At 39.5% G+C, this 22,263-nt stretch overlaps 1 protein-coding gene across 7 annotated transcripts in view; it reads right to left on the bottom strand.

The window, feature by feature from the left end:
• dnajc6 (DnaJ (Hsp40) homolog, subfamily C, member 6) overlaps nucleotides 1-22,263 on the bottom strand; it is a 43,941-nt gene that overhangs the window by 18,040 nt on the left and 3,638 nt on the right. Inside the window, exons 2-6 of one of the 7 annotated variants that reach the window (XM_051376170.1) lie at nucleotides 19,190-19,334; nucleotides 10,905-11,040; nucleotides 3,597-3,646; nucleotides 2,688-2,836; nucleotides 1,037-1,159 (exon numbers count right to left, since the gene is read on the bottom strand). In XM_051376170.1, coding sequence (XP_051232130.1) covers nucleotides 1,037-1,159; nucleotides 2,688-2,836; nucleotides 3,597-3,646; nucleotides 10,905-11,040; nucleotides 19,190-19,202 — 471 coding nt within the window. In that variant the 5' untranslated portion in view covers nucleotides 19,203-19,334. Of the gene's footprint in view, nucleotides 1-1,036; nucleotides 1,160-2,687; nucleotides 2,837-3,596; nucleotides 3,647-10,904; nucleotides 11,041-19,189; nucleotides 19,867-22,263 lie in introns of those variants that run through there. The other 6 variants (XM_051376164.1, XM_051376167.1, XM_051376163.1 and 3 more) reach the window with 6 other exon arrangements.

Raw genomic sequence — 22,263 nt, 5'->3', positions numbered from 1 at the left:
CTCACTGTTATAAATTTACTCTGAGTTCATTTTAGGTTACAGGGAGACAAAACATTCTTGTGATCTGAAGCAAAGAAAACAGTTTTTAGAACGGAACCGTTTGCTGGAGGTTATGCAAGACGGAGCAATTTGCCAAGCCACAGCAAAACCACAGTTACTTGGCAATAACATGCTTTAGCACATGCCAGTGTACAGTATTGCTGTTGCTAAATTAGAACAGAAGACAGAAAAGCCTGTTTCAGTGAATATTTCAGTAGTGATTGTGCTGCAGAATATAGGTATTTCAAAGTATTATAGCTGTGCTTGAAATATGTCTGGCATTATCAAAGCTTTAATGTGTCATTGCAGGGGTACTAAAAGTACAACTGGTTGTTGAGGGCGTTTTCCAAACTGATCTTACTGTATTTTCTAAACATGGCAAACCAACATTGCCACATCCAGCATTGGTAACAGTGAAAGAAAAGGACGAGCAGAGAAATAGGACAGAGGCTAAAAGCGGGGTTTGGTATTCTATCCTTCATTTGATGGATGGTGGAAAGATCACCTTGCAAATGTTGTTTTTACTTTTTAAAACAAAAGATTGTTGATGGTTTTGTTGATGATGATCATTAAAGATATCATTTTTGTCACAGTACAATCACCACGTTTCATGCTGTTATATCCTGTTTCCAGTTTAAATAAAGATTTTTTTGGATCAGGACTTCCTCAAAGTTTCTTAAAATGCAATAAAATGCATATAAAATTAATCATTGTGCAGTGAAATACGTTAGAGGTGACAACGAGGGACTTTGAGTATCTTTAAGTAGTCCTCTGGCAGCATATTTGGAGCGTTGTGCATAGACTCAAAAGTGGGTCACAGCCACAGGACAATTAAAACATAACTCCAAATACTTGTGTATTTGGATCAAAAGTGCCTTTTATACCTTCACTTCATAATAAACTGAGGGAAACATTACAATGTCATGTCCCCAATCAATGAAAAATAAATGGAAGTTAGGGATGAATATAATGATGGTAAATGTGAGCGTCTTCTTACCGAGCAGGTGATGACACACACATTCTTGGGATTCTGTTTGAGCCAGTTGTGCATGTTCTTACACACAGCGAACAAGTTGTGAAGGCTGGGAGCCTGGCGAGAAGGCCAATTGCACTCTGAAACCTGGAAAGGAGTTGGCACAAGAAATAAGAAAAGGGAGGAAGAATGAGAAAAACAGAAACAGACATAAAACAATGGCAGAGAAGAGGTAGATTGCAAATGAAAAAAGAGCAGAGAGGCAGAGAGACAGTGGAGAGAAGAGGGATGAAGACAGTTTAAGAATGCGAGGAAGATTAATAAAAATAAAACAAGGACATAAAATCAGGAGGGGAGGAGAAGGGAGAGGTGGAGGTTAGCAACAGCACTGCAGCAGCAGAGAAACACAACACACCAGCTGCCACGATGAGTCATCTGTTAGATTTACAGCGACTTCCACAAGCAGACAGGGGGCAATCTTGGCCATGTTAACTCCACAGCTTGACTTCTCAGCTTTCTTGGATGTTTCTGCCGGAGGGTGGCAGCCTTTTTTTATATATATATATATATAGGGATCCCAAGTGTGCCTTCACTTGAATCCAAATCCAAATTCATTCTGGTTTTTGAATGGTTATTCAGCTGGGATAATTGGATTAGTGACCCATCAATTATATTTTATATTTAGAGACTTCCCTGGTGAAGTGATTATCGCTGTGGTGAAGTGTGTAAAAAACGTGCTGCATGTTGAATCACTGCTGTGTTACATTTGTTGAAGATTAAAAAATGTTGCTCCCTGATGTTGCTATATCACTCAAGGACATCCCCAAATCCCCAAATGGCATCCACAAAAACAGTTAACTGGAGGAAGATTTTGGGGATGCTGTGGGGCTCTAATAAAATCACTATATGGTATTATCTGAATAAACTTAAAGTAAACTTCCTGAGTTGTATAGTCAGTCAGAGTCAGACATAGTTGTTGTTGTCTTTGTCTCAATTAAACCTCTTTTAGATATTAATATAAAATGACTCTGTAATATGATAATATGGTCCCACTGAGATACAACACCTAACTCTGCAGCTCTTTGAAGCTAAAGAAAGCAAGTTGTTGGTGCAGACAGTTAGACAGACATTAGTCATTAGTCTGCTGTCTGGTGTTGGACAAGTTGCAAACAGCGGGTTTATCACAGCTTTATCAGAGCAGTCGAAGACAGCCCCTGATCCCACTTGAAGCGTCAGTGATGAAAGCAGTGAGGGTGAAAAAAACACTAAAGTTTCAGGCTGTTGCCAAAACAATATGACAGATGTTTAAATGCTTTGTAAAGTTGTGGGCCATTGGGTGATAATTCTCTGTGGGTTTGTCCCTACAACAACTTGCTCCCCAGTGGACAAAAAAGTGACTTATTGTAGCTTTAATAACAGAGGAGTGGCGAGCAATGAAAGGTCCATTTGGGGAAATCTAATTAGAGGCTTAACTCTGGATGCTTCCATAGTTTATGAGCACATGTAGCAACGGTCCCCACTTAAAACGTTGACAGACCAAAAATAGGCAGCAAACTGTAAGTAAGTCCTCATATCTCACTCTAGTGTTGTAATAATCCAGGGAGTGAAAACCACTAACAACTATGTACAAATTAATAATTCTGTAAGGGCGTCATCTGGGCAGTATCACACTTACCCTGTTGGAGAATTTGGCGCCGCGGTAGTTGCGCTGTGATAGATTAAAGACAGTGTAGTGGTCGGCATGGCGACTGTCGAGGAAGGAGCGAATGTCCTCTACATGGTTCTGGTAGCCAATTTGGACTGACTCCGCCGGGTAGGTCATCACTGTGAAAAAAAAAATCCATTATTCAGCTGCTGGATGAGATGTTTTGAAGAATTTCATGCACTGTTGGTGCAGACCTTAACATACACTTTGTATAATTGGCTCACACTCTGACAATGTCCTTTACCGCTCACCCTTTTCTACTATTATCCTGCAATAAGTGATTTTGAAATTTGAAATATGGAGAGTAAGTCCACATTCAAGCATGACTATCAGCGTTTGCATGCAAGGCATTATGGGATAGACGCCCTCAGGTGACAAATGTCCAGCTGACTATGTTCTCTAAAGGACACACAGTGCTGCTCTACATTCATGTGAAGCTGTAAGCAATTTGAGAATGAAAGGAGAAGACAAAGGGAAATCTGAGAGTGCAGGTGTCTATTTATGTGTATGTTAATGTGTACTATACATTATGCAGATATAACACACTTCAACCTTCTTATCTGTTACGTAGTTTTTTATATTTCAAGTATTTTCAAGTAGGATCCTACATGAACACACTATTTTCAGTTATGTATTTTCATGCACAAATCAGGACTCAGCAACATTTGAATTTTGATTTAATGATAGATGTCGGGTTGCTGCTAACAAAATAAAACCCACACAGTCTTAAATAAAACTGATTAGCTGAGTTTTTAAGTGTTAGATGCTTAATAATCTAAATAATAACACATTTTTTACTTTTGTTTGTTCAGTCATGAGCAAGTTTTTAATGTTATAGAGAATCATTTCAGATTTGAACTCAAAAAAAGACGTGTTTACCTATGATCCTTGATGTGATGTAGGCAATGTCCAGCTCCCCTTTAGTGTACCTGTAATGAAGAAAGAAACCTTTAAAGATTATATCAAATATTTTTTCCATGACATTTTCATGGCACAGCGAAAAGAGAGTAATGAGAAGTGAAAAACATTACAAGCAAAAGCTCTGCCAACCTTCAGCAATATTACAGTCTACGGACACCCCAGAAAATCTTTGAGATTTATACATTTATAAATCTCATAAATGTATAAATCATTTATTTAAAAAAAAAGAAATAAATTTGCTGTTTTACAGGTATATTGTTGTATCAGATACAACAGACATGTGCTGATTGTTTTCACTTAAGTTTTTAGTCAGGAGGGTCAAAAGATTTCCCTTTCTTGAAAAAAATAAAATCCTCAAAAACAGGGATCAATACATGACTGTCTAGTATCCAAAAGGTTGATTCACTTCCGTGCATCTCACTGTCAGTGTATCAGGCTGCATGTCATGCATATCCAAGTAATTAGACTCAACAGGCTTCCATGTGTCTGGCTGTGGGGAAGTTTTCTTTTTCAGGCTCACCACACTAAGCTGAACTGCTCGAGATCAAAAGAACACCATATGTGAATTCTTCAATGGAGCATCATTGCCTTTCATTGCCAAATTTAGCTATTCCATATGGAGATTTTTCAAAACTCTGAGAGCAGCTGCATCGCACACACACATACAAGCAATCCACTACTACTGCAGCATGGAAGTGATGGAAAACAGTGCTTATGAAACACCATGAAGCAGGTGCAGGATGCAGTTTGGAGCTGTTGTGGGATTTGTTTTAAAAGACTCATAACATTGTCTGATTTTTTTCTTAAAATTAACAATCAATCTAGTTTTATCTCATATCCAGGATGTGAATGTGACAATTATGCAGTCCACAATTTCTTGTCAGTTAAAGCTGAAAAAAAAGTTAATAATAATGTATAATAATGTATTACCTTGAAACAGTATTAATGATCTAAAACAAATGACTGTTGACAAAGATTATTTATCTTGTATAATAAAAATCTGATTTTATTATCCTAATATCAAAGTTGATTTGAAGATTACTTATAAAAAAATGTTTTACCCAACAGGAAGCAGCAGAAGGCTCGACTACCCGCTGTACTGCAATTATCATGCAAAACACATTAGCAGGCTAATGTGTATCAGATTGAGTTGAGTTGTTGCCTACTGTGAAAATCCCCCAAGCAGGGCTGATCTGGGGCAGTCATCTCTGTGTGGTCATGGAGGAGTGCCATATGGCCTTGATGCAATCCTAGACCTGGTTATGTAATGCAGTGCTACTCAACTAGTCTGCTTTGGAGTGACAGAAGGATAAATTTGTCTTGGGTTTTTCTATAGTGTTCCCACATAAATGCATTTTTAGATAGCATGACTTACAGCATCACATATGGCAATTTAAAAAATATATATATATTTCATTGTTGTGTGGCATAGACTTGAAAATGCAACAACAACTGCTAACAGACAAACCAGAGGAGTTAAATCCATCAGAGAGAAAGGTGGGAGGAGACTGCTGTTGTGTCTGTAAGCCCTGGATAATGAAGTAATTGGACCAGAGTTCAGTGTGTTTATCCCAGAGTGAAAATGCAACGCAGGTTTCACAGACTGGACTGCCTCCTCCTATTTAAGCAAGTATATTTTCCAAACCTTAATGTTCGGTTGTTAGAGCAAAAAATTTTTATTACTTTGTAAAAAACGAAGGAACTGAAAAAAAAATTGCATTCATTTGTACCATTTTAGCGATGTGATTTCTACAGGACACTTCCAGTGTGATGTGTAAATCTGTGGTTTTACCGGCTTCTCTCCTGAAATAGCTAGTTGGCTATTAGAGGAGAAAAGCCGGTCAGGTGTCAGGTTTAAATGGTCATGGCCAATAGCCATTGAGTATGGAAATGAGCAGTCTCCCTGACCTCTTGAGGTTAGAACTGCAGCCAATTAAATGTACTAGAGAAAGAGAGAATAAATTGAGGGGAAGGACACGATTGCAAGAGACGGGCAAAGTTGACGCATTTTCTTCCTTTTTTTTATGTATCATGACTAGATGTAGACTGTAGAATTGAATGGTTTTCTATCAGCTGTGTACCCGGATTTCAATTGATACACTCTGGTAAGTAGTACTATATTGAGAAAACTATAATATATATAATATATCCTTACCTTTTAATAGAAAATGTGGAAATGAGCATAACAGTTGGAATGCAAGTGTAAATCACTTTTAAGTGTTCACCATCTTAAATTTCCTTTATATTCGCATCCATTTCTATGAATTATTGGCCATTATAAAATGAACAGAATAATTAAACTTACTTACACTTACATTCAAGTGAGGACAGAAGAGTGACAACAAACACACACACACACACACACACACACACACACACACACACACACACACACACACACACACACACACACACAGATACCCACAAGCACCAGCATCACAGTCCTGTTGCTTATGTTTCCTACTGGAGAGTAAACATCTGGAGCACAAAAGCCATTTACTGTCAGATTATATCAGTAAAGAGGTGCTCCACTGACTAATAATAATAATAATAATAATAATAATAATAATAATAATAATAAATTTTATTTGTAAAGCACTTTTCATAAAAGAATCTCAAAGTGCTACAGAAACCAAGAAACACAATAACAAAAAAACACTAAGGACTACACACACACCCACTCAAACAAACACAGTGTAAGTGGGTTAAATCCCGATAGAGAGATTAGATTTGGCTTTTCTACATTCCCTCCATGCTTCTCTATAGCCTTTTTGTATTTTTAAACAGAATTCCTATAGCATATCTGCTTCATAACTGATAGTTCAAAGTAGAGAACGACAGACACTGCCCATATAATATTTGCAGTGTAGTACACTGACCCCAGGGCCTGGCCCTGGATTTAATGTCTTTCACTCTTAAAGGTCCAGTGTGTAACATTTAGGAGGATCTATTGGCAGAAAATGTGTGTAATATCCATAGGTATCTTTTCATTAGTGTAAAATCACTTGAAAATAAGAATGGTCGTATTTTTGTTAGTTTAGAATGACTCCTTTTTACATTAAAGCAGTGGGTCCTCTATATGGAGTCCACCATGTTGAATCACCCTGTTTCTACAGTAGCCCAGAACAGACAAACCTAACACTGGTTCTAGATAGGGCCTTTTGCTTTTTTTGGCAATACATGCCACCAAATCCTACACATTGGTCCTTTAACAAAACATGCTGCCAAAACCAGACTTTTTCTAGTTGATCCTGATTCATTTCATCGCAGTTCTCTCCACTTGTTTAACCAAATTTATCCTAATCTTGCAAGTGACGCCTTGGGTGTTATGACTTATATATTTTGGCCACTGGAAAAAGAGAGGAAAGTAGTTGTTAAATGGAGAACTAAAGTGTTAATTAAATGGGGACAAATGAGAGGCAAAAATGGAAATAAGTGAGAGAGGATAGATGAAATTCAGTCAAAGTGAGAGAGACTGAGCAGAAATGAGAGAGAGATGAATGTGTGTCTGGTGGGGGATGGTGGGGGGGTGGTCTGGGTGCAGACCAAGGACACTGTGCCTTTCACAAACCCAGATCAGCCACCCAGACTCCATTGCCGTTGTGTTTCTCACAGACAGAGGAGCACACAGTTGAGCATTGTTACCAGATTGATTTCCCCGTAAAATTTCTCTTCACCCAGGTAAACAAACAAGCAGGTTGCCTTAAATAATTCAGCAACTGCCTTTTGCCTTGAATATAAATTAAAGGCAGAGAGGAACCAATCAAGTCTAGTTGAATGTGTTAAAAGAGGGCCTGGTTAACAACTGTACTGGCAGGGGTTTTGCCTTATATCAAGCATGCTCAGGAGAATTTCTACTGTGTGTTCATACAGTCAATAAACTGGGATGAAACAGTCAGCCTTCAAGCTGCAAAAAAAAATCTCCTTCGGAGACATTTCTGCCAATGGGGTAAACAAAGATTGCAAAAAATTTCTTGCAACTAGAATAATAATCAGGCCACCACAATACAATGTCTGGTCTTAAAGAAGTAAAACAAAAAATGTTAACAAGGCTTCGGGAGTTAATATTCTCCTGCTTGTTTACGTCTGATTTAAGCATGAATTGATTTTGGGGCAGCACAAAAGATATGAACACAACATTACTTATGAAGTTGACATAGCAAACATGGCAGCAAACAGTTGCCTATGTATACACTCAGCAGACATAACTTAACCCTGATGAATGTAAGTCTAATATAAACTTTCCTTTTCTCTCTGTTTTGGTCTCCACGACTCCTGATGGACATATCTGGTTTTTACATGCTCCACTATGTTCACCAGCTGACTTTGCTGTCTGCTGCTGGGCAGATAGTGTACGGTGATGGCTTTTTTGCTGAAAACAGTTGCCTGCTGCAGCTGGGAACAAGGTTGATGAGAGAGCAGTTAGAGTGAATCAAAACAGTAAAGTGTGAAACAAAAAACCATAAGCTGAGAGACAGTAAAACAGTGGAGATGAGGGCACTGCAGGGCTGGATGATAACTGTCCGAAGCTTTGTCACTATGAGCAATCCCATTCCCATGAGTCATTTGGTCTATTTTTAATATAAAACATGATGAGAGCAGTTTTAACCAATTCAACAAAATAAAAACAAAAAATTAGAATGATCTGAGTCTCCAATAGATGTCTGGGATATGAGCACACCATGCAATTAGTTATGCGATCCAGTCGTCAGACTTGTTTCCTGTCAGTTCTAGCTGAAAAAAAGATTAAATATCTTAATAAGAAAAATGAAGAGCAGTTACCTTGAAGAGGGTTTAATGGTCTAAAGCAAATTGCGCTCGACAAGATTATCTATCTTGGATAATAAGAATATGATTTTATCATCCTAAAATAAGATATTATGACTTCCTCGAATTGCCTTTTTTGCAGGGTGAAAGAGAACAGCCGACCTCTGAGGAATACATCATTACATCCTGCAGCTCTTTGTTATATCTCTCTAATTAACTGCTGACTTTGTCTCCAAGTTTCGCCCTTATGGAGCAACACAGGGAAACCACCGATGAGGGTCAATGGGCAGGCCCCAGAAAAACATCACACATAATCCTACCATTGTGCTGAAAACTGCTCTGTAGATCGACTATACTGGATAGTCATTTAGCTCAGTTCACAAGATGTTTATTTATTTATGAGGGCAATAAACCATAGAGTACACCCTCAACCTCTGGAAATCACTTGTGTTGTTACAGGCATCTTTTCTGTCCTTCCATTTTTGAATAAAGCTATTAAATGTTATATATACAACAGCACAATTAACTCTTCAGTGTGCCTGATCGCAGCAGGATGGTTAATGTTCATAGAATCATCAAAGAAACCTGCCAAAGCAGTTTAAAAGTGCAGTGTACTAAAATATGATGCGTTATTATACATTTGCCCATCTACCTTTCCTTTCTGAGGCTTTCAGCCGGTTGCCACGGTAGCCTGCCTCCCACCGCCCCATTATCCCAACCACCCACTCACACATACATATACAGTCCACACAAACACACACCACCACACACAGGGCCCTAATGAAATGAATCCTTCTGTATCAGCAGCACACTGGCCATTTGGCACAATGAACTGCCATGAATAATTCAGCCAGGAGAGGAACGATAGACGGCAAAGAGAGGAGACGAGAGGAGGAAAGGTGGAGCCGAGATGAGAAGGGAGAGGCGTCCGAAAAACACAAGGGAACGACAGGACAGCAGAGTGGGAGTTTGCCAGCAGCAGAGGAGGGGAGACACGAGAGAAGAATAATCACGATCAAACTTGCTGAGTCAATAGTGAGAGAGGAGCTGTGAGTGTGTGTGTGTTTCTGACAATACAGAGGCCCCTTTGTGCTGCCCTGTGCAGATGCCTGTGCACAAACACACTGGGACGGCCGAGCCGTGCCAGACTCTGCTACCTCCCTCTTTCCTCCCTCCATCCAAACTGCTCTGTTTCACTTCTAAAGCAGAGAACCAACTGAAACAACATTAATATTTGAGCTAAGTTTCTGAATAGAATTCCTCGTTCATCATAATCATAATCACAGATGTTAAAATCGGCAGCGTAGGAAGTGACCAGGTCTGTGCAGTGTTAACTGTTTTGCATTACTTTATTTACGATCTCAATCTCACACTGTGCGAGGTGGTCCAATAAAGTCTTATCAGTATGAAGGAATTTCAGATGCAATGAATGCCTGCTAATCTACAATGTAAATTAAAAAACAGATGCTCGCAGAGACATGTCACCCCTTCACGTCATACTTCATGATTCAATTTCAAGCAGGCTGTCTTTGGTCACTAAGGCTCCAAATTGGCTGTCTGTTTATGTGTCTCACAGTACAGTCTAAGACCACTCTTTCCGGGTGAGGTCAAATTGCACAGTTTAAAAAGTCGTACACTCATATCTACCTTTGATATAATCCTTTGAGATCATCCAGTTGCAAAGCTATGATGTTGGCACTTTAAGATCTGCACTTCTAGACCTGTATGTACTTTCTAACCTGTGCCATTCAGGCAAGCAAATTGCAGGTAATTGCCGCAACAGTTTAGAACAGCAAATTACAGTAAGCAATTTTGCACCACCAATGAGTGTCAGCCTGTGAGTCCTTTGTCCTCTCACACTGCCCTTATTAATTTAAAAAGAAAGGGCAAAAGGACAGAGCTAGCGGGGATAGAAATGCAGAGGTCAGAAGACAAAAAATATATATAAGAGAATGCAAAGTAGGTTGATAAAGTGCTTTTACTTGGTATAACAGAATCCTGTTAGAAACTTGGAGCACGACCTTTGCCTCTTCAACATCTAGCTATCCTAAGATTGGATCCCTCAGTTAAAGTTAGCGTCAGGTTGCATCTTTAGAGGCATTTGTATGATCTCACAGATGTTCACAGTCTGCCTGGACAAGCTGTTTGCCTGGGGTTAAAAATAGTAATACTATTTCCAAATACTATGCCTAACATGCCTCCTGTCTTTTTTTGCTGGACGTATGATAAGTTTGTTGCCCTACAATTTTGCAGGCAAGAGCAGTGCACTTAGTGTACAATGTCAATTGAAGGGTGGAGTCTGTTTAGAGTCTGTATTGATACTACTGTGGAAGGATTAGATTTAAATGTAAGACCCCACTTCTCTAGTCACACAGGACTGTTGTAGGATACAAAGTGCCTGTATCACAAATAGGCCTGTAGTGCAGCAGAAATGCGGTGAACAGTGGGTGCTATGCAGTAGAACAGAACATAATGTGTATGAATGCAGCAGTAACTTACGTGGCAACCTGATGCATGACCTTGGTGGAGGTGTCTTTCAGCGTGTCCTTCAAGTTGTCCTTAAAGTTGCTGAAGAACTTCCCGGCTCCTCCCTTCACCATATCCAACAGTCCTCCGCCATAACTGGCATCCATATCTGGGGACAAAGGACCTTTAGTACAATCAGAATCCAGAGGGAAACTAACACAGTAAACACAATGAGGATGCTAACAGAGAGGCACATTTCTATGTAAATGCACAGAAACCTCATCTTACTTTTTCAACAGAAAAATATTTGTTGTTTTCAATGCAGGTGATGTCTTTTAAGAATTTTTACAATGCTTCCTGAATAAACTTGATGTTTCGATTTCAAACTGGAGGTTAATTTTTTCCTTTTTGACTTCAGTGACAGACATGAGTCACTGCACAACACACCAAGCAGACACGTGTGTAGGTGTAAAGGAATGATGGACAAGGACACAAGAGACAAGACACTAACATTAATACCATCTGGAGCTGTGTATTGCTGTATGTGTGTGTGTGTGTGCATGCACACTCTAAAGTGTAAGCAAGTGTTGGAACAGACTCAAGTGTCATATCTTAATCAGCACCCCTCTCTTTTTCTCTCCTTGCTTTCTCCCCCCTCTGTCTTTCCTTCATATATCCACACATAGCAACCACAGTGGCATCACATGAGATGTAACTTGGCAGCGCTGACAAATCTACAAACAAAAGGGATTTTCAGTATTTTCAGCGAGTCTCCTCTGAGCACCTGGGTTCATCAAAAACTTCTTGTACTTTTATCGGCAGGAATGGACAGACGAACAATCGATAATTTCATGCTCTAGCTTATCCTCTGACACGGGTCAACTGCCTCTCTGAAGCAGTGTTTCTCAGAGTGTTGGCCTTGAGTGTAAAGTCCTAATAACTGACAACAGCAGGTCCTGAAAAGATATTAAGTTTAGGCTTGGGCTTGGACTGTTTACATGTTACCAGCTATTGACTCAGAGGGGGGTTTTAGTTAGTAGTTATTAGTTATAGTTATTTTCTATCTGTGTCCATTTGTGAGAAAGCTGGATATTTAAAAGTCCAGTGTATACGATTTAGGGGGCAAAGAGAGCCTGGGTCCTCTTCTACACCACGGTGAACCACCATGTTTCTACAGGCCCAGAATGGACAAAGTAAACACTGGCTCTAGATGGGGCTCTTTTTTTGCAGCCACCATATTTTATTCTACAAACTTGGAAAGGTGAACTGTATTTGGTTGGTTACAATCTGCAATTTCACCACTAGATGCCACTAAATCCTACACACTGGTCCTCTAATGCCAAACTGAAGAGAAAAATCACGAGAAACAGAGAACGTAGTCTATGTGTTGCCAGATTTATGATCAACCTATCAGCAATATGTGCACTGTGCAGAAGCAGTGACCCAGTGCTGTAAATAGTAACAGTGATGGAAGAAATTCCTTGTTAAAAGGGAGCTTCTCAAAATCCCAAATCATCCAGAGGAAGGCTCCTTCATTGTGATAAAATTATGACCATTGTAGGACTGCATCATGCCTGCTGTATGCATTTGTTCTGGATTTATTACTGTTTGAAATCTCAAGTTCAGCTAGGAAAATAATGTTCATTCAGGCAATACAGGGAGAAGTTGAGCATCATATTGAGGTGATGCACATGGTTCATTATGATGATATAATATTGTGTCATGATTATTATTGCCACTAAAAACACAAGTTAGCTATTACTAAGTGGCTATTACAGGCAACTTTTGCTTTATGCTGGTGGGCTACTGTGCTTTATTCTGTGTGGACCCATTAGTTATATTATGTCCACTTCTAGAGTAGTTGTTCTTCGCATGTAAGAATACCATTCTCTGTGCCCAAAGCAATCATATCTCTTTCTCTTTGATGAAGGAATAACCAAATTATAACGTTGGGTCAGGCTCGGGTCTAATATATGTGGGTGCAGGCTTAGTATCTCCTCACATGCTAATGTTATCAACTAGATAGATAACTGGAGCTAACATTTGTGGTGCATGGTGGTGATGGATTTTAACAGCATACTTTCCCACTTACGCACATACTTACAAAGACATTACAAACACTGTCTCTAATGTTGGCTGCTGAGTCAAAGCCCTGATAAACAGTAACTGCTTTATACTCTTTCACTCTGTTTTCTCTCTCCGCTTACTCCATCACATACATTACTTGTCTACTTATGATCCTTCCATTCCTCTCTCTTTCCCTGTCTGGTTGACTCCATCCTATCCTCCTCTTCCCTGACGATTTTTCACCAAATCACAAATTTAGACCTTTCATCTCCGACTGCACAGGCCTGAAAAGTGTGACAGGGATTTGTTCTTCTGAAGAATAAATCTGCTGCTTGTTGAACTCATACACCATTATGATCCACAGAAATGTCCTCAACTCAAAGAGAACTTTGCCTGTGGCTATCAAAACAGATGCCATATCACTCACACAGTGACTGAAGAGCAGTAATAAAACAAGTTTAACACAAATCTCTAAATACCTCGAAACAAAAATATATATTTGATGAGCGTTATCTCAGACAGGGCAGACTTCAACATTTTAACAGAAAACCTCTGTTACGAAATTAGCATTTATCAGAAAGGGAGGGTCTAACATGAGGTATTTCATTATGGGAATTGTAGGATCCAGTGTTTTTGGAGCTTGACTCATTCTATAGCTTAAAAGTCAAGATATCTCAGCGTCTGTGGTTTTGTTTTGATTCCTTCAACTTAAAAAAAGTGCAATGCTAAATCATTGGAGCACTGCTTTAATTGACTCTTTTAAGTAAATAATAAAAACAGTATTTTCATCCTACTACGATTTAGATCTGATAGGATGTCCTTAAGATGGGAAGATAGCAAGGAAGGAGCATTAAACTTAGGATGGAGTAAATGTAAAACACCAGACAACACACTGAATTACTTGTTAGCAGTTTTCTCGGTAGACGGCGAACGACTGGATCTACAGACTTAAAATTACAGTCTTTACACATCACACACTATATCTGCCAAGTGTGAGCACCAACTGACCCAGACTGGAACAGACCTCAGTCGTCACGCCCAAATCATACTTATAATCAGCTCAGCAGTTGTAATGTGTGTCCCTGCCTTTAGTCGAAGGTTATCAAATTTCTTCAACTGAAATGAATAGCTGAAAACCACTAAAACTGATTTAATGGGTGTTTACATGAAAACAAGAGCATGGAAATAAAATATAAAAAGACCAAAAAAGAATTAAAGTCTACTGAACCACTGAAATGATCACATCTGTTCCTTTACACATTGCAACATTTAGCTCATTTTAGCCTAATTTTCACATCCTGTGAAACTGTGTTGCACTGATGTACCGTCCTCTGCTTTTTGAGGTGAAATGTTTGTGTGCTTAGGTCATTTCGTCTTTATTTATCTGTACAGCAGAGAGTTTCAACACTTGATAAGAGAAAAAGACAGGGAGGATAATATGCAGGAAAGGCTATGCACCCTAATAAAAACCATGTTCTGCCTAATAAACAGAGAATAACCCTGTTAACGCTGCTGCTTACTGAATTTACTTCTAAATCATTTAATTTGTTGATTGTATCCTGGGCTTATGCCATATAGTCACTCTTTACATTCTACACATTAGGAAATGTGCTCTTTTGCTTTCTTGCCAGGGACTAGATTAAAAAATGAATATCACTCTAATGTCTGTACACAATTATGAAACTATAGCCAGCAGCTGGTTAGCTTAGCTAAGCAAAAAGATGAAAATGAAATCATGATATGAAAACTAGCCTGGCTCTGTCCAAAAGTATCGAAATCTTCTTACTAGCATCTCCAAAGCTCTAAAGCTCACTAATTAACATGTTATATCTTGTATCTTGTAGATTTTGTTGCCTATGGACAGAGCCAGACTAGCCGTTTGCAGGTTTCCAGTCTTAAACCAGCTGCCAGCTGTAGTTTTATATTTACTGTACAGATGAGAGTGGTATCAATCTCCTGATCTGGCTCTCGGGAGGAAAGTAAGTAAGTGCATTTTCGCAAAATGTTGGCATTTTCTTTAATATGGTAGCCATACTGCCTATCCTGAGAAATACAAACTGAAATGCTCCTCTTACATTCTTCGAGCAACACTGTAAGTTTTGGTCTATTTTTAACCTCCTTACTATGCAAATTTCCCAGCCAGTGAGCATGACAGGATGTATTAGCCTACTGTAGGAAAACCTGGATCCTGTTCTGCTTTGAAATGAAGAGCTCTATAAGATCTGTCAATCATGTTTAGATGCATGCACAGGTAAGGAGGCATGTGTGATGATGAAGGAAAAAATATGCTTCAAAGAAATCTCACTACAGGGAGAGATGTTCCACAAAAATAGGACAGGGCCAATAGCTCACCCGTTCTCTCTCCTCAACCGCCTCCCTATCACTTGCAAAGAGCCACCAATAGAAACAGACATAGCAAAAGAAAAGAGAAAGACAGCTCTAGTTATGTCCAGAGGGATCAGTGGGCTGTCTGAACATGTCTCCTTCCTCCTACAGCCCCAAACCTTTGTCCCTCAATAGCCGGCCTGGTGTGAATGACAAACGGACACATACACACAACAATAAAGCTTGACAAACACTGCACTGCACTCAATCTCAGTATTATTACACTGTGCTGGGCCTTGTTGTGTCCTGGACCTGAATGACTGTGGCATAAACCCGGACTCTAATCTCCTTAATTATAGATGCTGCTGATGAGACAAGGAGTATATGATTAATCATCTACTATACAGCTTAACCAGAGGAGTATTCTATTGCTTTGAATGGCAAGCAGGCTGTTACAGGCTGCTAAAAGCATCACATATTACTGTGACAAACTGCAGGTGCCAGCTGACAGTTAAATGGTCAAACATAATTTTGAATAAAAGGACTGAAATTCTTAACTAACTCTATACTTTTAAATGGTGTCACACTGATTTCAATTGCTTGTTTTAAATCAAACAGTCTGTCTGCATTGGTTCTACGTGTAGCCAGAATTGTTCAAAGTAGTTTTATTAAGTGTGAATCCCCTTGATGTAAGTAGTGTCCGAAACTTGTTTATGTCCATCCATTATCTATAACTGCAGACCCCAGCTGATACATGGGAGAGGTACACCCTGAACCGGTCACCAGTTGATCACATGACTGATACACACAACAAACAACCATTCACACTATTTAACTTATTAACCTGCATGTCTTTGAACGGTAGGAGCCACAAACTCCCAAACTCCAGCCTGCCAGCAGGTTTGAACCTGGGACCTTCTTGCAGTGAGGTGACAGTGCTAACCACTGCTTCACCTTGCCGCTCACTCATTAATGCGTTTTACACTCTATGAGTAAACAGGTATTGTTTTTTTAATCCATCAAATGTGACAGTTTTGACAGAGTGACAATAGCAAACATGAAATAAAGGCTCCCAGACAAACTCGAACCAGGGATGCTGCGGTTCAGCCCCAACAGGCCACCAGGGTGCCCCCAAAACTGCAGTCAGGTTATGTCAGTCGCTGCATAATAAACTGAATCCATTGCTTTGAGAGTCAGGCTGGTTTTACTACTATCAATCAAACTATAAACAAGGCCACGGAGAGGGGAGACTCCTGCTTTAGTCACAGCCAAATATGTAAAGTAATACTGGTAAATGAGCAGTGCTTGAGATCACGTTGAAGACTGTCCTTGATCTTGGTACCGTAGTTAGAGGATGAGCCCAGGCCAATGGACAACAAATGCTGATGCAATGAGGACCACAACTTTTCATGTTTCATTTTTCATGCTAAAACGATGTCTAATTATTTTTAGCAGTTATCTTCATCCTTAATCTTTAAAATGGCGTACTTTATAATGCAGTAACAGGCTATGAATCCTGAGTGCTGCTCCTCCTTGGCTAACATCTATAGCTATCTGTAGATGTTAAAATAAAGCAGTGTGTGCTTGTGATCCCTTCTCAGTGGTTGGATATTTCTATGATTGTGAGCAGTTTAACCAAATAATAATTTCTCCCTCTGAACCTCTCAGATTGTTTTATTACAATACCTATTAAAGGTCAAAAGAGGTAAAACTTGCCACAAGAAATTCTAAAACATTAAAGAAAAGTCCAAGGTTTGGTCCATAGGGGTTAGACCTAGCTTGCTTGGAGACAAAAATAAATAAAAAATAAAAAAATACCCATTACCTAATACCATAGGTCATATATTTAACACAATCAGTCCCAGTGCTAAAGCGATGGATTTGAACCCTGTGGTCTCTATTTGAGCCTCTCTAAACAATATAATATTTTTGTTTATGTTGGCTTTTTGTTATTGTCCATCTGGGTCTACTATGTTGTGTAGTCGTTTTAATATCTTTCCTATGTTGATTCCCATCCTGATTATGACGCAGTGTGGACGATCCTTGACTCCTTAAATTTATGTCCTCCTGTATATCGTATGCTTTGTCTCTATTTTACGTCGTATCTGTTTCTCTCCATATCTGTGTGAATCTGCCTGGTTGCTTGCCTATCTGCCTGTTAGCTGGTCTGCATGCCTCTGTGTCTGTGGCCAGATGGATGTGGGAGTGTGCAGACTGGTGAGCCAGCTACAGTGACAAACCTTGCTAATACAGACACCAGAGGAGGTTCTGATACAGGCTCCAGCAGGTAAATACAGCAGCAGAGAGACCCAAGCCACTCACAGGAAGAGAAAGCAGGACATCAACAGAACAGAGAGCTCCTGGCATTGCCAGAAAGATCAATGGTTTGTTTGAATGTGTCTCCCTCCTTCTAGAGTGCCAACCTTTACCCCTCAGTATCAGGCTGTGAGTAAATGGGGCAGACGGACACATAGACACACACACACACACACACACACACACACAGATACGTACACACATAAAAGAGGCCTGGCAGGCCAGACAGACATCTGACACTGGAGCCCACCACCCCAGTCTCACCGCACCCTCCCCATCACCAGCCCCAATCCCCTTTCCTCACTGACCCTTCCACCCTCCTCATCCAGCTTCTTTTGTTTCACACAAGTGTTCATCCCTAAAGGCTGCCTGACTCCACAGAGTACTGCAATGAGGTGAACACAGAGCAGGCTCTACAGACTTTAACATTAAACCGAGCCAAAGTAATAGACGTCCCTATTCGGATTCATTTATTGCAAATAATTACTGTTATTATGTGGGAACATTAGCACTAATAGTTGTAGTAGTAACTGTTAGTTTGATAAATTGTGATGTAATCCCATACAGGGTAGGCCAAGTGTTTGATGTGACATAAGAAAAAACTAACTAGTATTTACATTTACCGCAGTAGTATTTGTAGTAGTGGCAGCAGGAGTAGTCATTAACTGTCATAAAACTTTATTCTTCTCAAGAGGCTTTTTTTACAGACAGCAGAATTGATCTGGATGAGGATAAACTGTCAAAACAAATGAGTTATTATGCCTGAATTCAATAAAGCATGTTGAGAATTTGTCTTCAGATTAATGATAAACAGATGGATGCGCCTTTGTCATCAAGATCAAGTTTTTTTTGTTATAATTGAATCCATTCAGCTCATAATCCATCATTCATGGTCAGTTGACTAAACTTATAAACTGAGAGGAGGCTATTTTGTGGTTCCTAAAGCTGATTATTATTAATATTATTCTCCTAACCAATGACATATGAGATTATAAGTACATTTAGTGATATATATATATATATATATTAACTTATGAAAAAGTAAATAGACTATGAAATGTGATTATTTCTGAAAATTGGCTGGAAAATTAGTTTTTATATGTATGTTTCTATATTTTCCATGTTGAACAGCCTCTATTATGGACACTAGAATAGACTACTGTGTGCTACTATATGTGATATTATGCATATTCAAAATTCAAAGACTTTTTGATACTTTACTCATCTAACGCATCCATTTAAGTCTAGTCTGAATTGTATGTCCAATGTTTTAGTTTCCCTAACAGGTTGTGGTAAAGGACTGGGCAGCACTTCACAATAAAGCAAACATTTTTAGATATTTTACACAGATCCAATGGCATTGGGACACATCTCTATCTGCTCTGCATACAATAGCCCAGTATATCCATTTAGGTGGGGTCTGGGAGCCACTGGGAGCCCTGGAGGGGATTTCAGGAGGTGCATAGCATCATTGCACACTTTCACTATTGTTAGCCATTGTGTCACAGGCCACGTTAACGCTGCGTAAAGTCAACACATCTTACTCAAGCACCCCTCCACGACACCGTGCAGTCGCCATCCCGGTTGCCGGAGGCGGTGAGGAGTCTTACCTGAGCTGTCCATGGTGCTGCAGTCCTCCTCTCGGAGCGGGCCTGCCTTCGGTCCAAGGGTGGCCGCTATGGAGCCTGCGAGTGTGGTGCTGCCGCTGCTGCTCCCTCTCCCGATACTGAAGCTATCTCCGCCGCTATCGACCAACTGCAAAGATTCATAGCCATCGTAACTGGTCTTTTTCTTGTAGGCCCCCAGCAAGCTCATTACAGAAGGACTCACACAAAAAAAGAAAAAAGAAAAAAAGAAATTAAATACAAAAGAAACCCCAAAGACGTAGTAGGCTACGCCGCGCCGTCGCCGCCACAGCCGCCGTCGCTGCTGCCTGTGCTGATATTATTACTGCTGCTGGGTGCACCACATGTCCGAGGAGGAGAGGACGACCGGGCTCCTCTGTTTTCTGGAAAGAAATGATCTGCCAGGAGGTCTCTCTCTCTCCCTCCCTCTTGCTCTCTCTCTCTCTCTCTCTGCTCTCTTTCTCTCCCTGTGTTTCTGCCTCCTCTTTTCTCAGCAGCACCGCATTTTTACTACGACGCTGCTGCTGCTGCTGCTGTAGTCCCCGACTGAGTAACAGGGAAATCCACCCCAACACACAATCCTCCAATGTTACTGCTGCATCTATTATTCACATTGTCTGATCAGTAGTCGTGAGTTCGCCTATGGGACTATTTTTTCTAAGGCTGATCAATACAGGACATTTAAAAAAAAAAAAAAAAAAAAAAAACTAAGGTCCTATAGAAATATATGAACATATCAGAAATATCACAGTAAAATCACTATTGAGCACCACTGACACAACTGTAATCAGTGGTGGAAAGTACAGTTTTGATGTACTTGTAGGCCTTGAATATTTTCATTTTCCATAGCCTACATTATACATTACATAAAGGCAAATATTGTCCTTTTTACTCGACTGCATTTATTTCACAGCTGTAGTCACTGGTTACTTTGCAGATTTAGGCATTTTTAAATACTAAATATAAACTAAACTAATAAATGATGATATATTATTAGAGATTACGCTAGACAGCATTATATAAAGTGATTATAATTAGCTCCACCTTTACCAGCTGCAACATTAAAGTGATGAACACAGTAATGCATCATATATAATCTGGTAATATATATGATTCTGAAATAGGCTATTGCATAATGAGTAGGTATTTTACAGTGTATTTTGTACTTTTACTTTTGAATGCAGGAATTACACTGTAGAATCTTTTCAAAGATCTGAATATTTATTTCCACTCTGACTATAATCAGATTTGTGATTATAGTGATACCAGTATAAACATGCCCTAATAGTACCACACACACATTCAAATCTGTATAATAATATTGTAGAAATATTATCGCCTTTAGTTTTGAAGCCAAGACTGTTACGTGTTATGTTATCAAACATGCTCACATGCTCCAGTGTAAATAGAGTGGGATCCCAGTTTTAATGTCACAGTTCCTCTTCTGGGTGGATTTCCTCTTGAAAGCCTCTTTTCAAAATGTCTGTGGGCTTCCAGCCAATTATGATTGTCCTATGAAAGAGCGGTAGATGGCAGTTGTTCCACTTTGTATCTTATATTATAATATAATATTGTCTGTATTCATTTCAATATTTTAAGAATTAAGTAGGTTTACTTTCTTAATATTTTAATTATTTTCATTATCAATTGATCAGCCGATTCTTTTCTTGATTAATCACTTAATTGTTATGTCTATAAAATGATAGAAAATTGTGAAGAATAGCCATCACATTGTCCCGGAGAGTTCAGGTCTAACCTTCAATAACAGAAGCTATTCAATTTACAATTATGTAAGACAGAGAAAAACATACTACTACTCACTGGTACCAGCAAACAAACAAACAAAAGTGACAAAATCATTTAGTGATTATCAAAATATTTGCAGATTGATAAGCAACTGCTCATGCAAGACAGATGCATGGTAGAGTTAGTGTATGATGGATGGAGTCTGCTGTAACCATGACTGTGCATGGTGAAGAGGCAAAGTGTCAATTTGCAGTGTCATCTATTAAAATAACAAAAGTCCTCAGAGAACAAGGGTAGAGAAATAAAGTAATTCTTTTTTTAAAAAGCTCTCTTGCTATGACCTTCTTTCGTGGGTATAAATAAGAAGCAAATTATGAGTATGGTCCCATAATGGAGCAATTGTCTTATTTGAGTCCTGTGCTGAAAATGGACGAGGACCCCTGCCCATGTCATAATAAAAGACTCAAATAAGAGGAGTCTTGTAGTCAGCAGTGCAAGACAACAGCACCATGCTTTGTCAGAAAAAGGAAACTCACCCCGCATCACAGGGAGTTTTCTCAGCCTTAATCTCGACTAATGGCAGCCTTGAATGTTAATAGGCTCTTTGTAATATGATTAAAATCCAACAGATTTTTAATTTTAGCTCCAAATTTGTCATTTTAGCTCCTCCAATTTTTATAGGGCAATAACCCTGGATCCATGCAGGGCAAAACATTGACCAATGATGGCATGCTTCCTTCCTTGGCCTTGTCCCCTGGCAACGGAAACCCTGCATGGTTCTGAAAAGAGGACATGAGCCTGGGAAACTCTTTTCGGAGAGCAGACGGGAGCTCAAAGCCCAGCGGGAACGGAATGTCCGAAAGGGAGGAACGTTACCCCCGCCATAACCGGACGCAAAGTGCTGCCGCTCCATTGTAGCATTGGAGCTTCCTGTCTTGTTCCTAACCGTGCCCACTGATATTTACCCCTTGGTGCCCTCATGAGTGACTGTTTAGGATACAGCAAGCAGGTGCAGTGAGGACATCACAGTCTCTGCCACGATCAAAGGTTTACACATAAACACACCAACTCGTAAATAGAGCTGACACAGTATTGACTGTTTAGTCCATCATCTATTTTGTTTAATTAATAATTAATTTATTAATAATTTCAGTCATTTTTCAAGCGAAACTCCCAAACACTCACAAGTCTGAGCTTCTTAAATGTGAAGATTTGCTGCTTTTCTTTCTCATATATGAACTGAAAACCTTTGGGTTTTGGACAGCTGAGGGTCACCTGGGCTCTGCGAGATTATAATGGCCATATTTAATATT

The sequence above is a fragment of the Dicentrarchus labrax genome, unplaced genomic scaffold (genome assembly GCF_905237075.1).
Source record: "Dicentrarchus labrax unplaced genomic scaffold, dlabrax2021, whole genome shotgun sequence".
Taxonomy (NCBI): Eukaryota; Metazoa; Chordata; class Actinopteri; family Moronidae; genus Dicentrarchus; species Dicentrarchus labrax.
The sequence above is the reverse complement of the archived record's forward strand: the minus strand, read 5'-3'. Positions and strand labels throughout refer to the sequence as shown.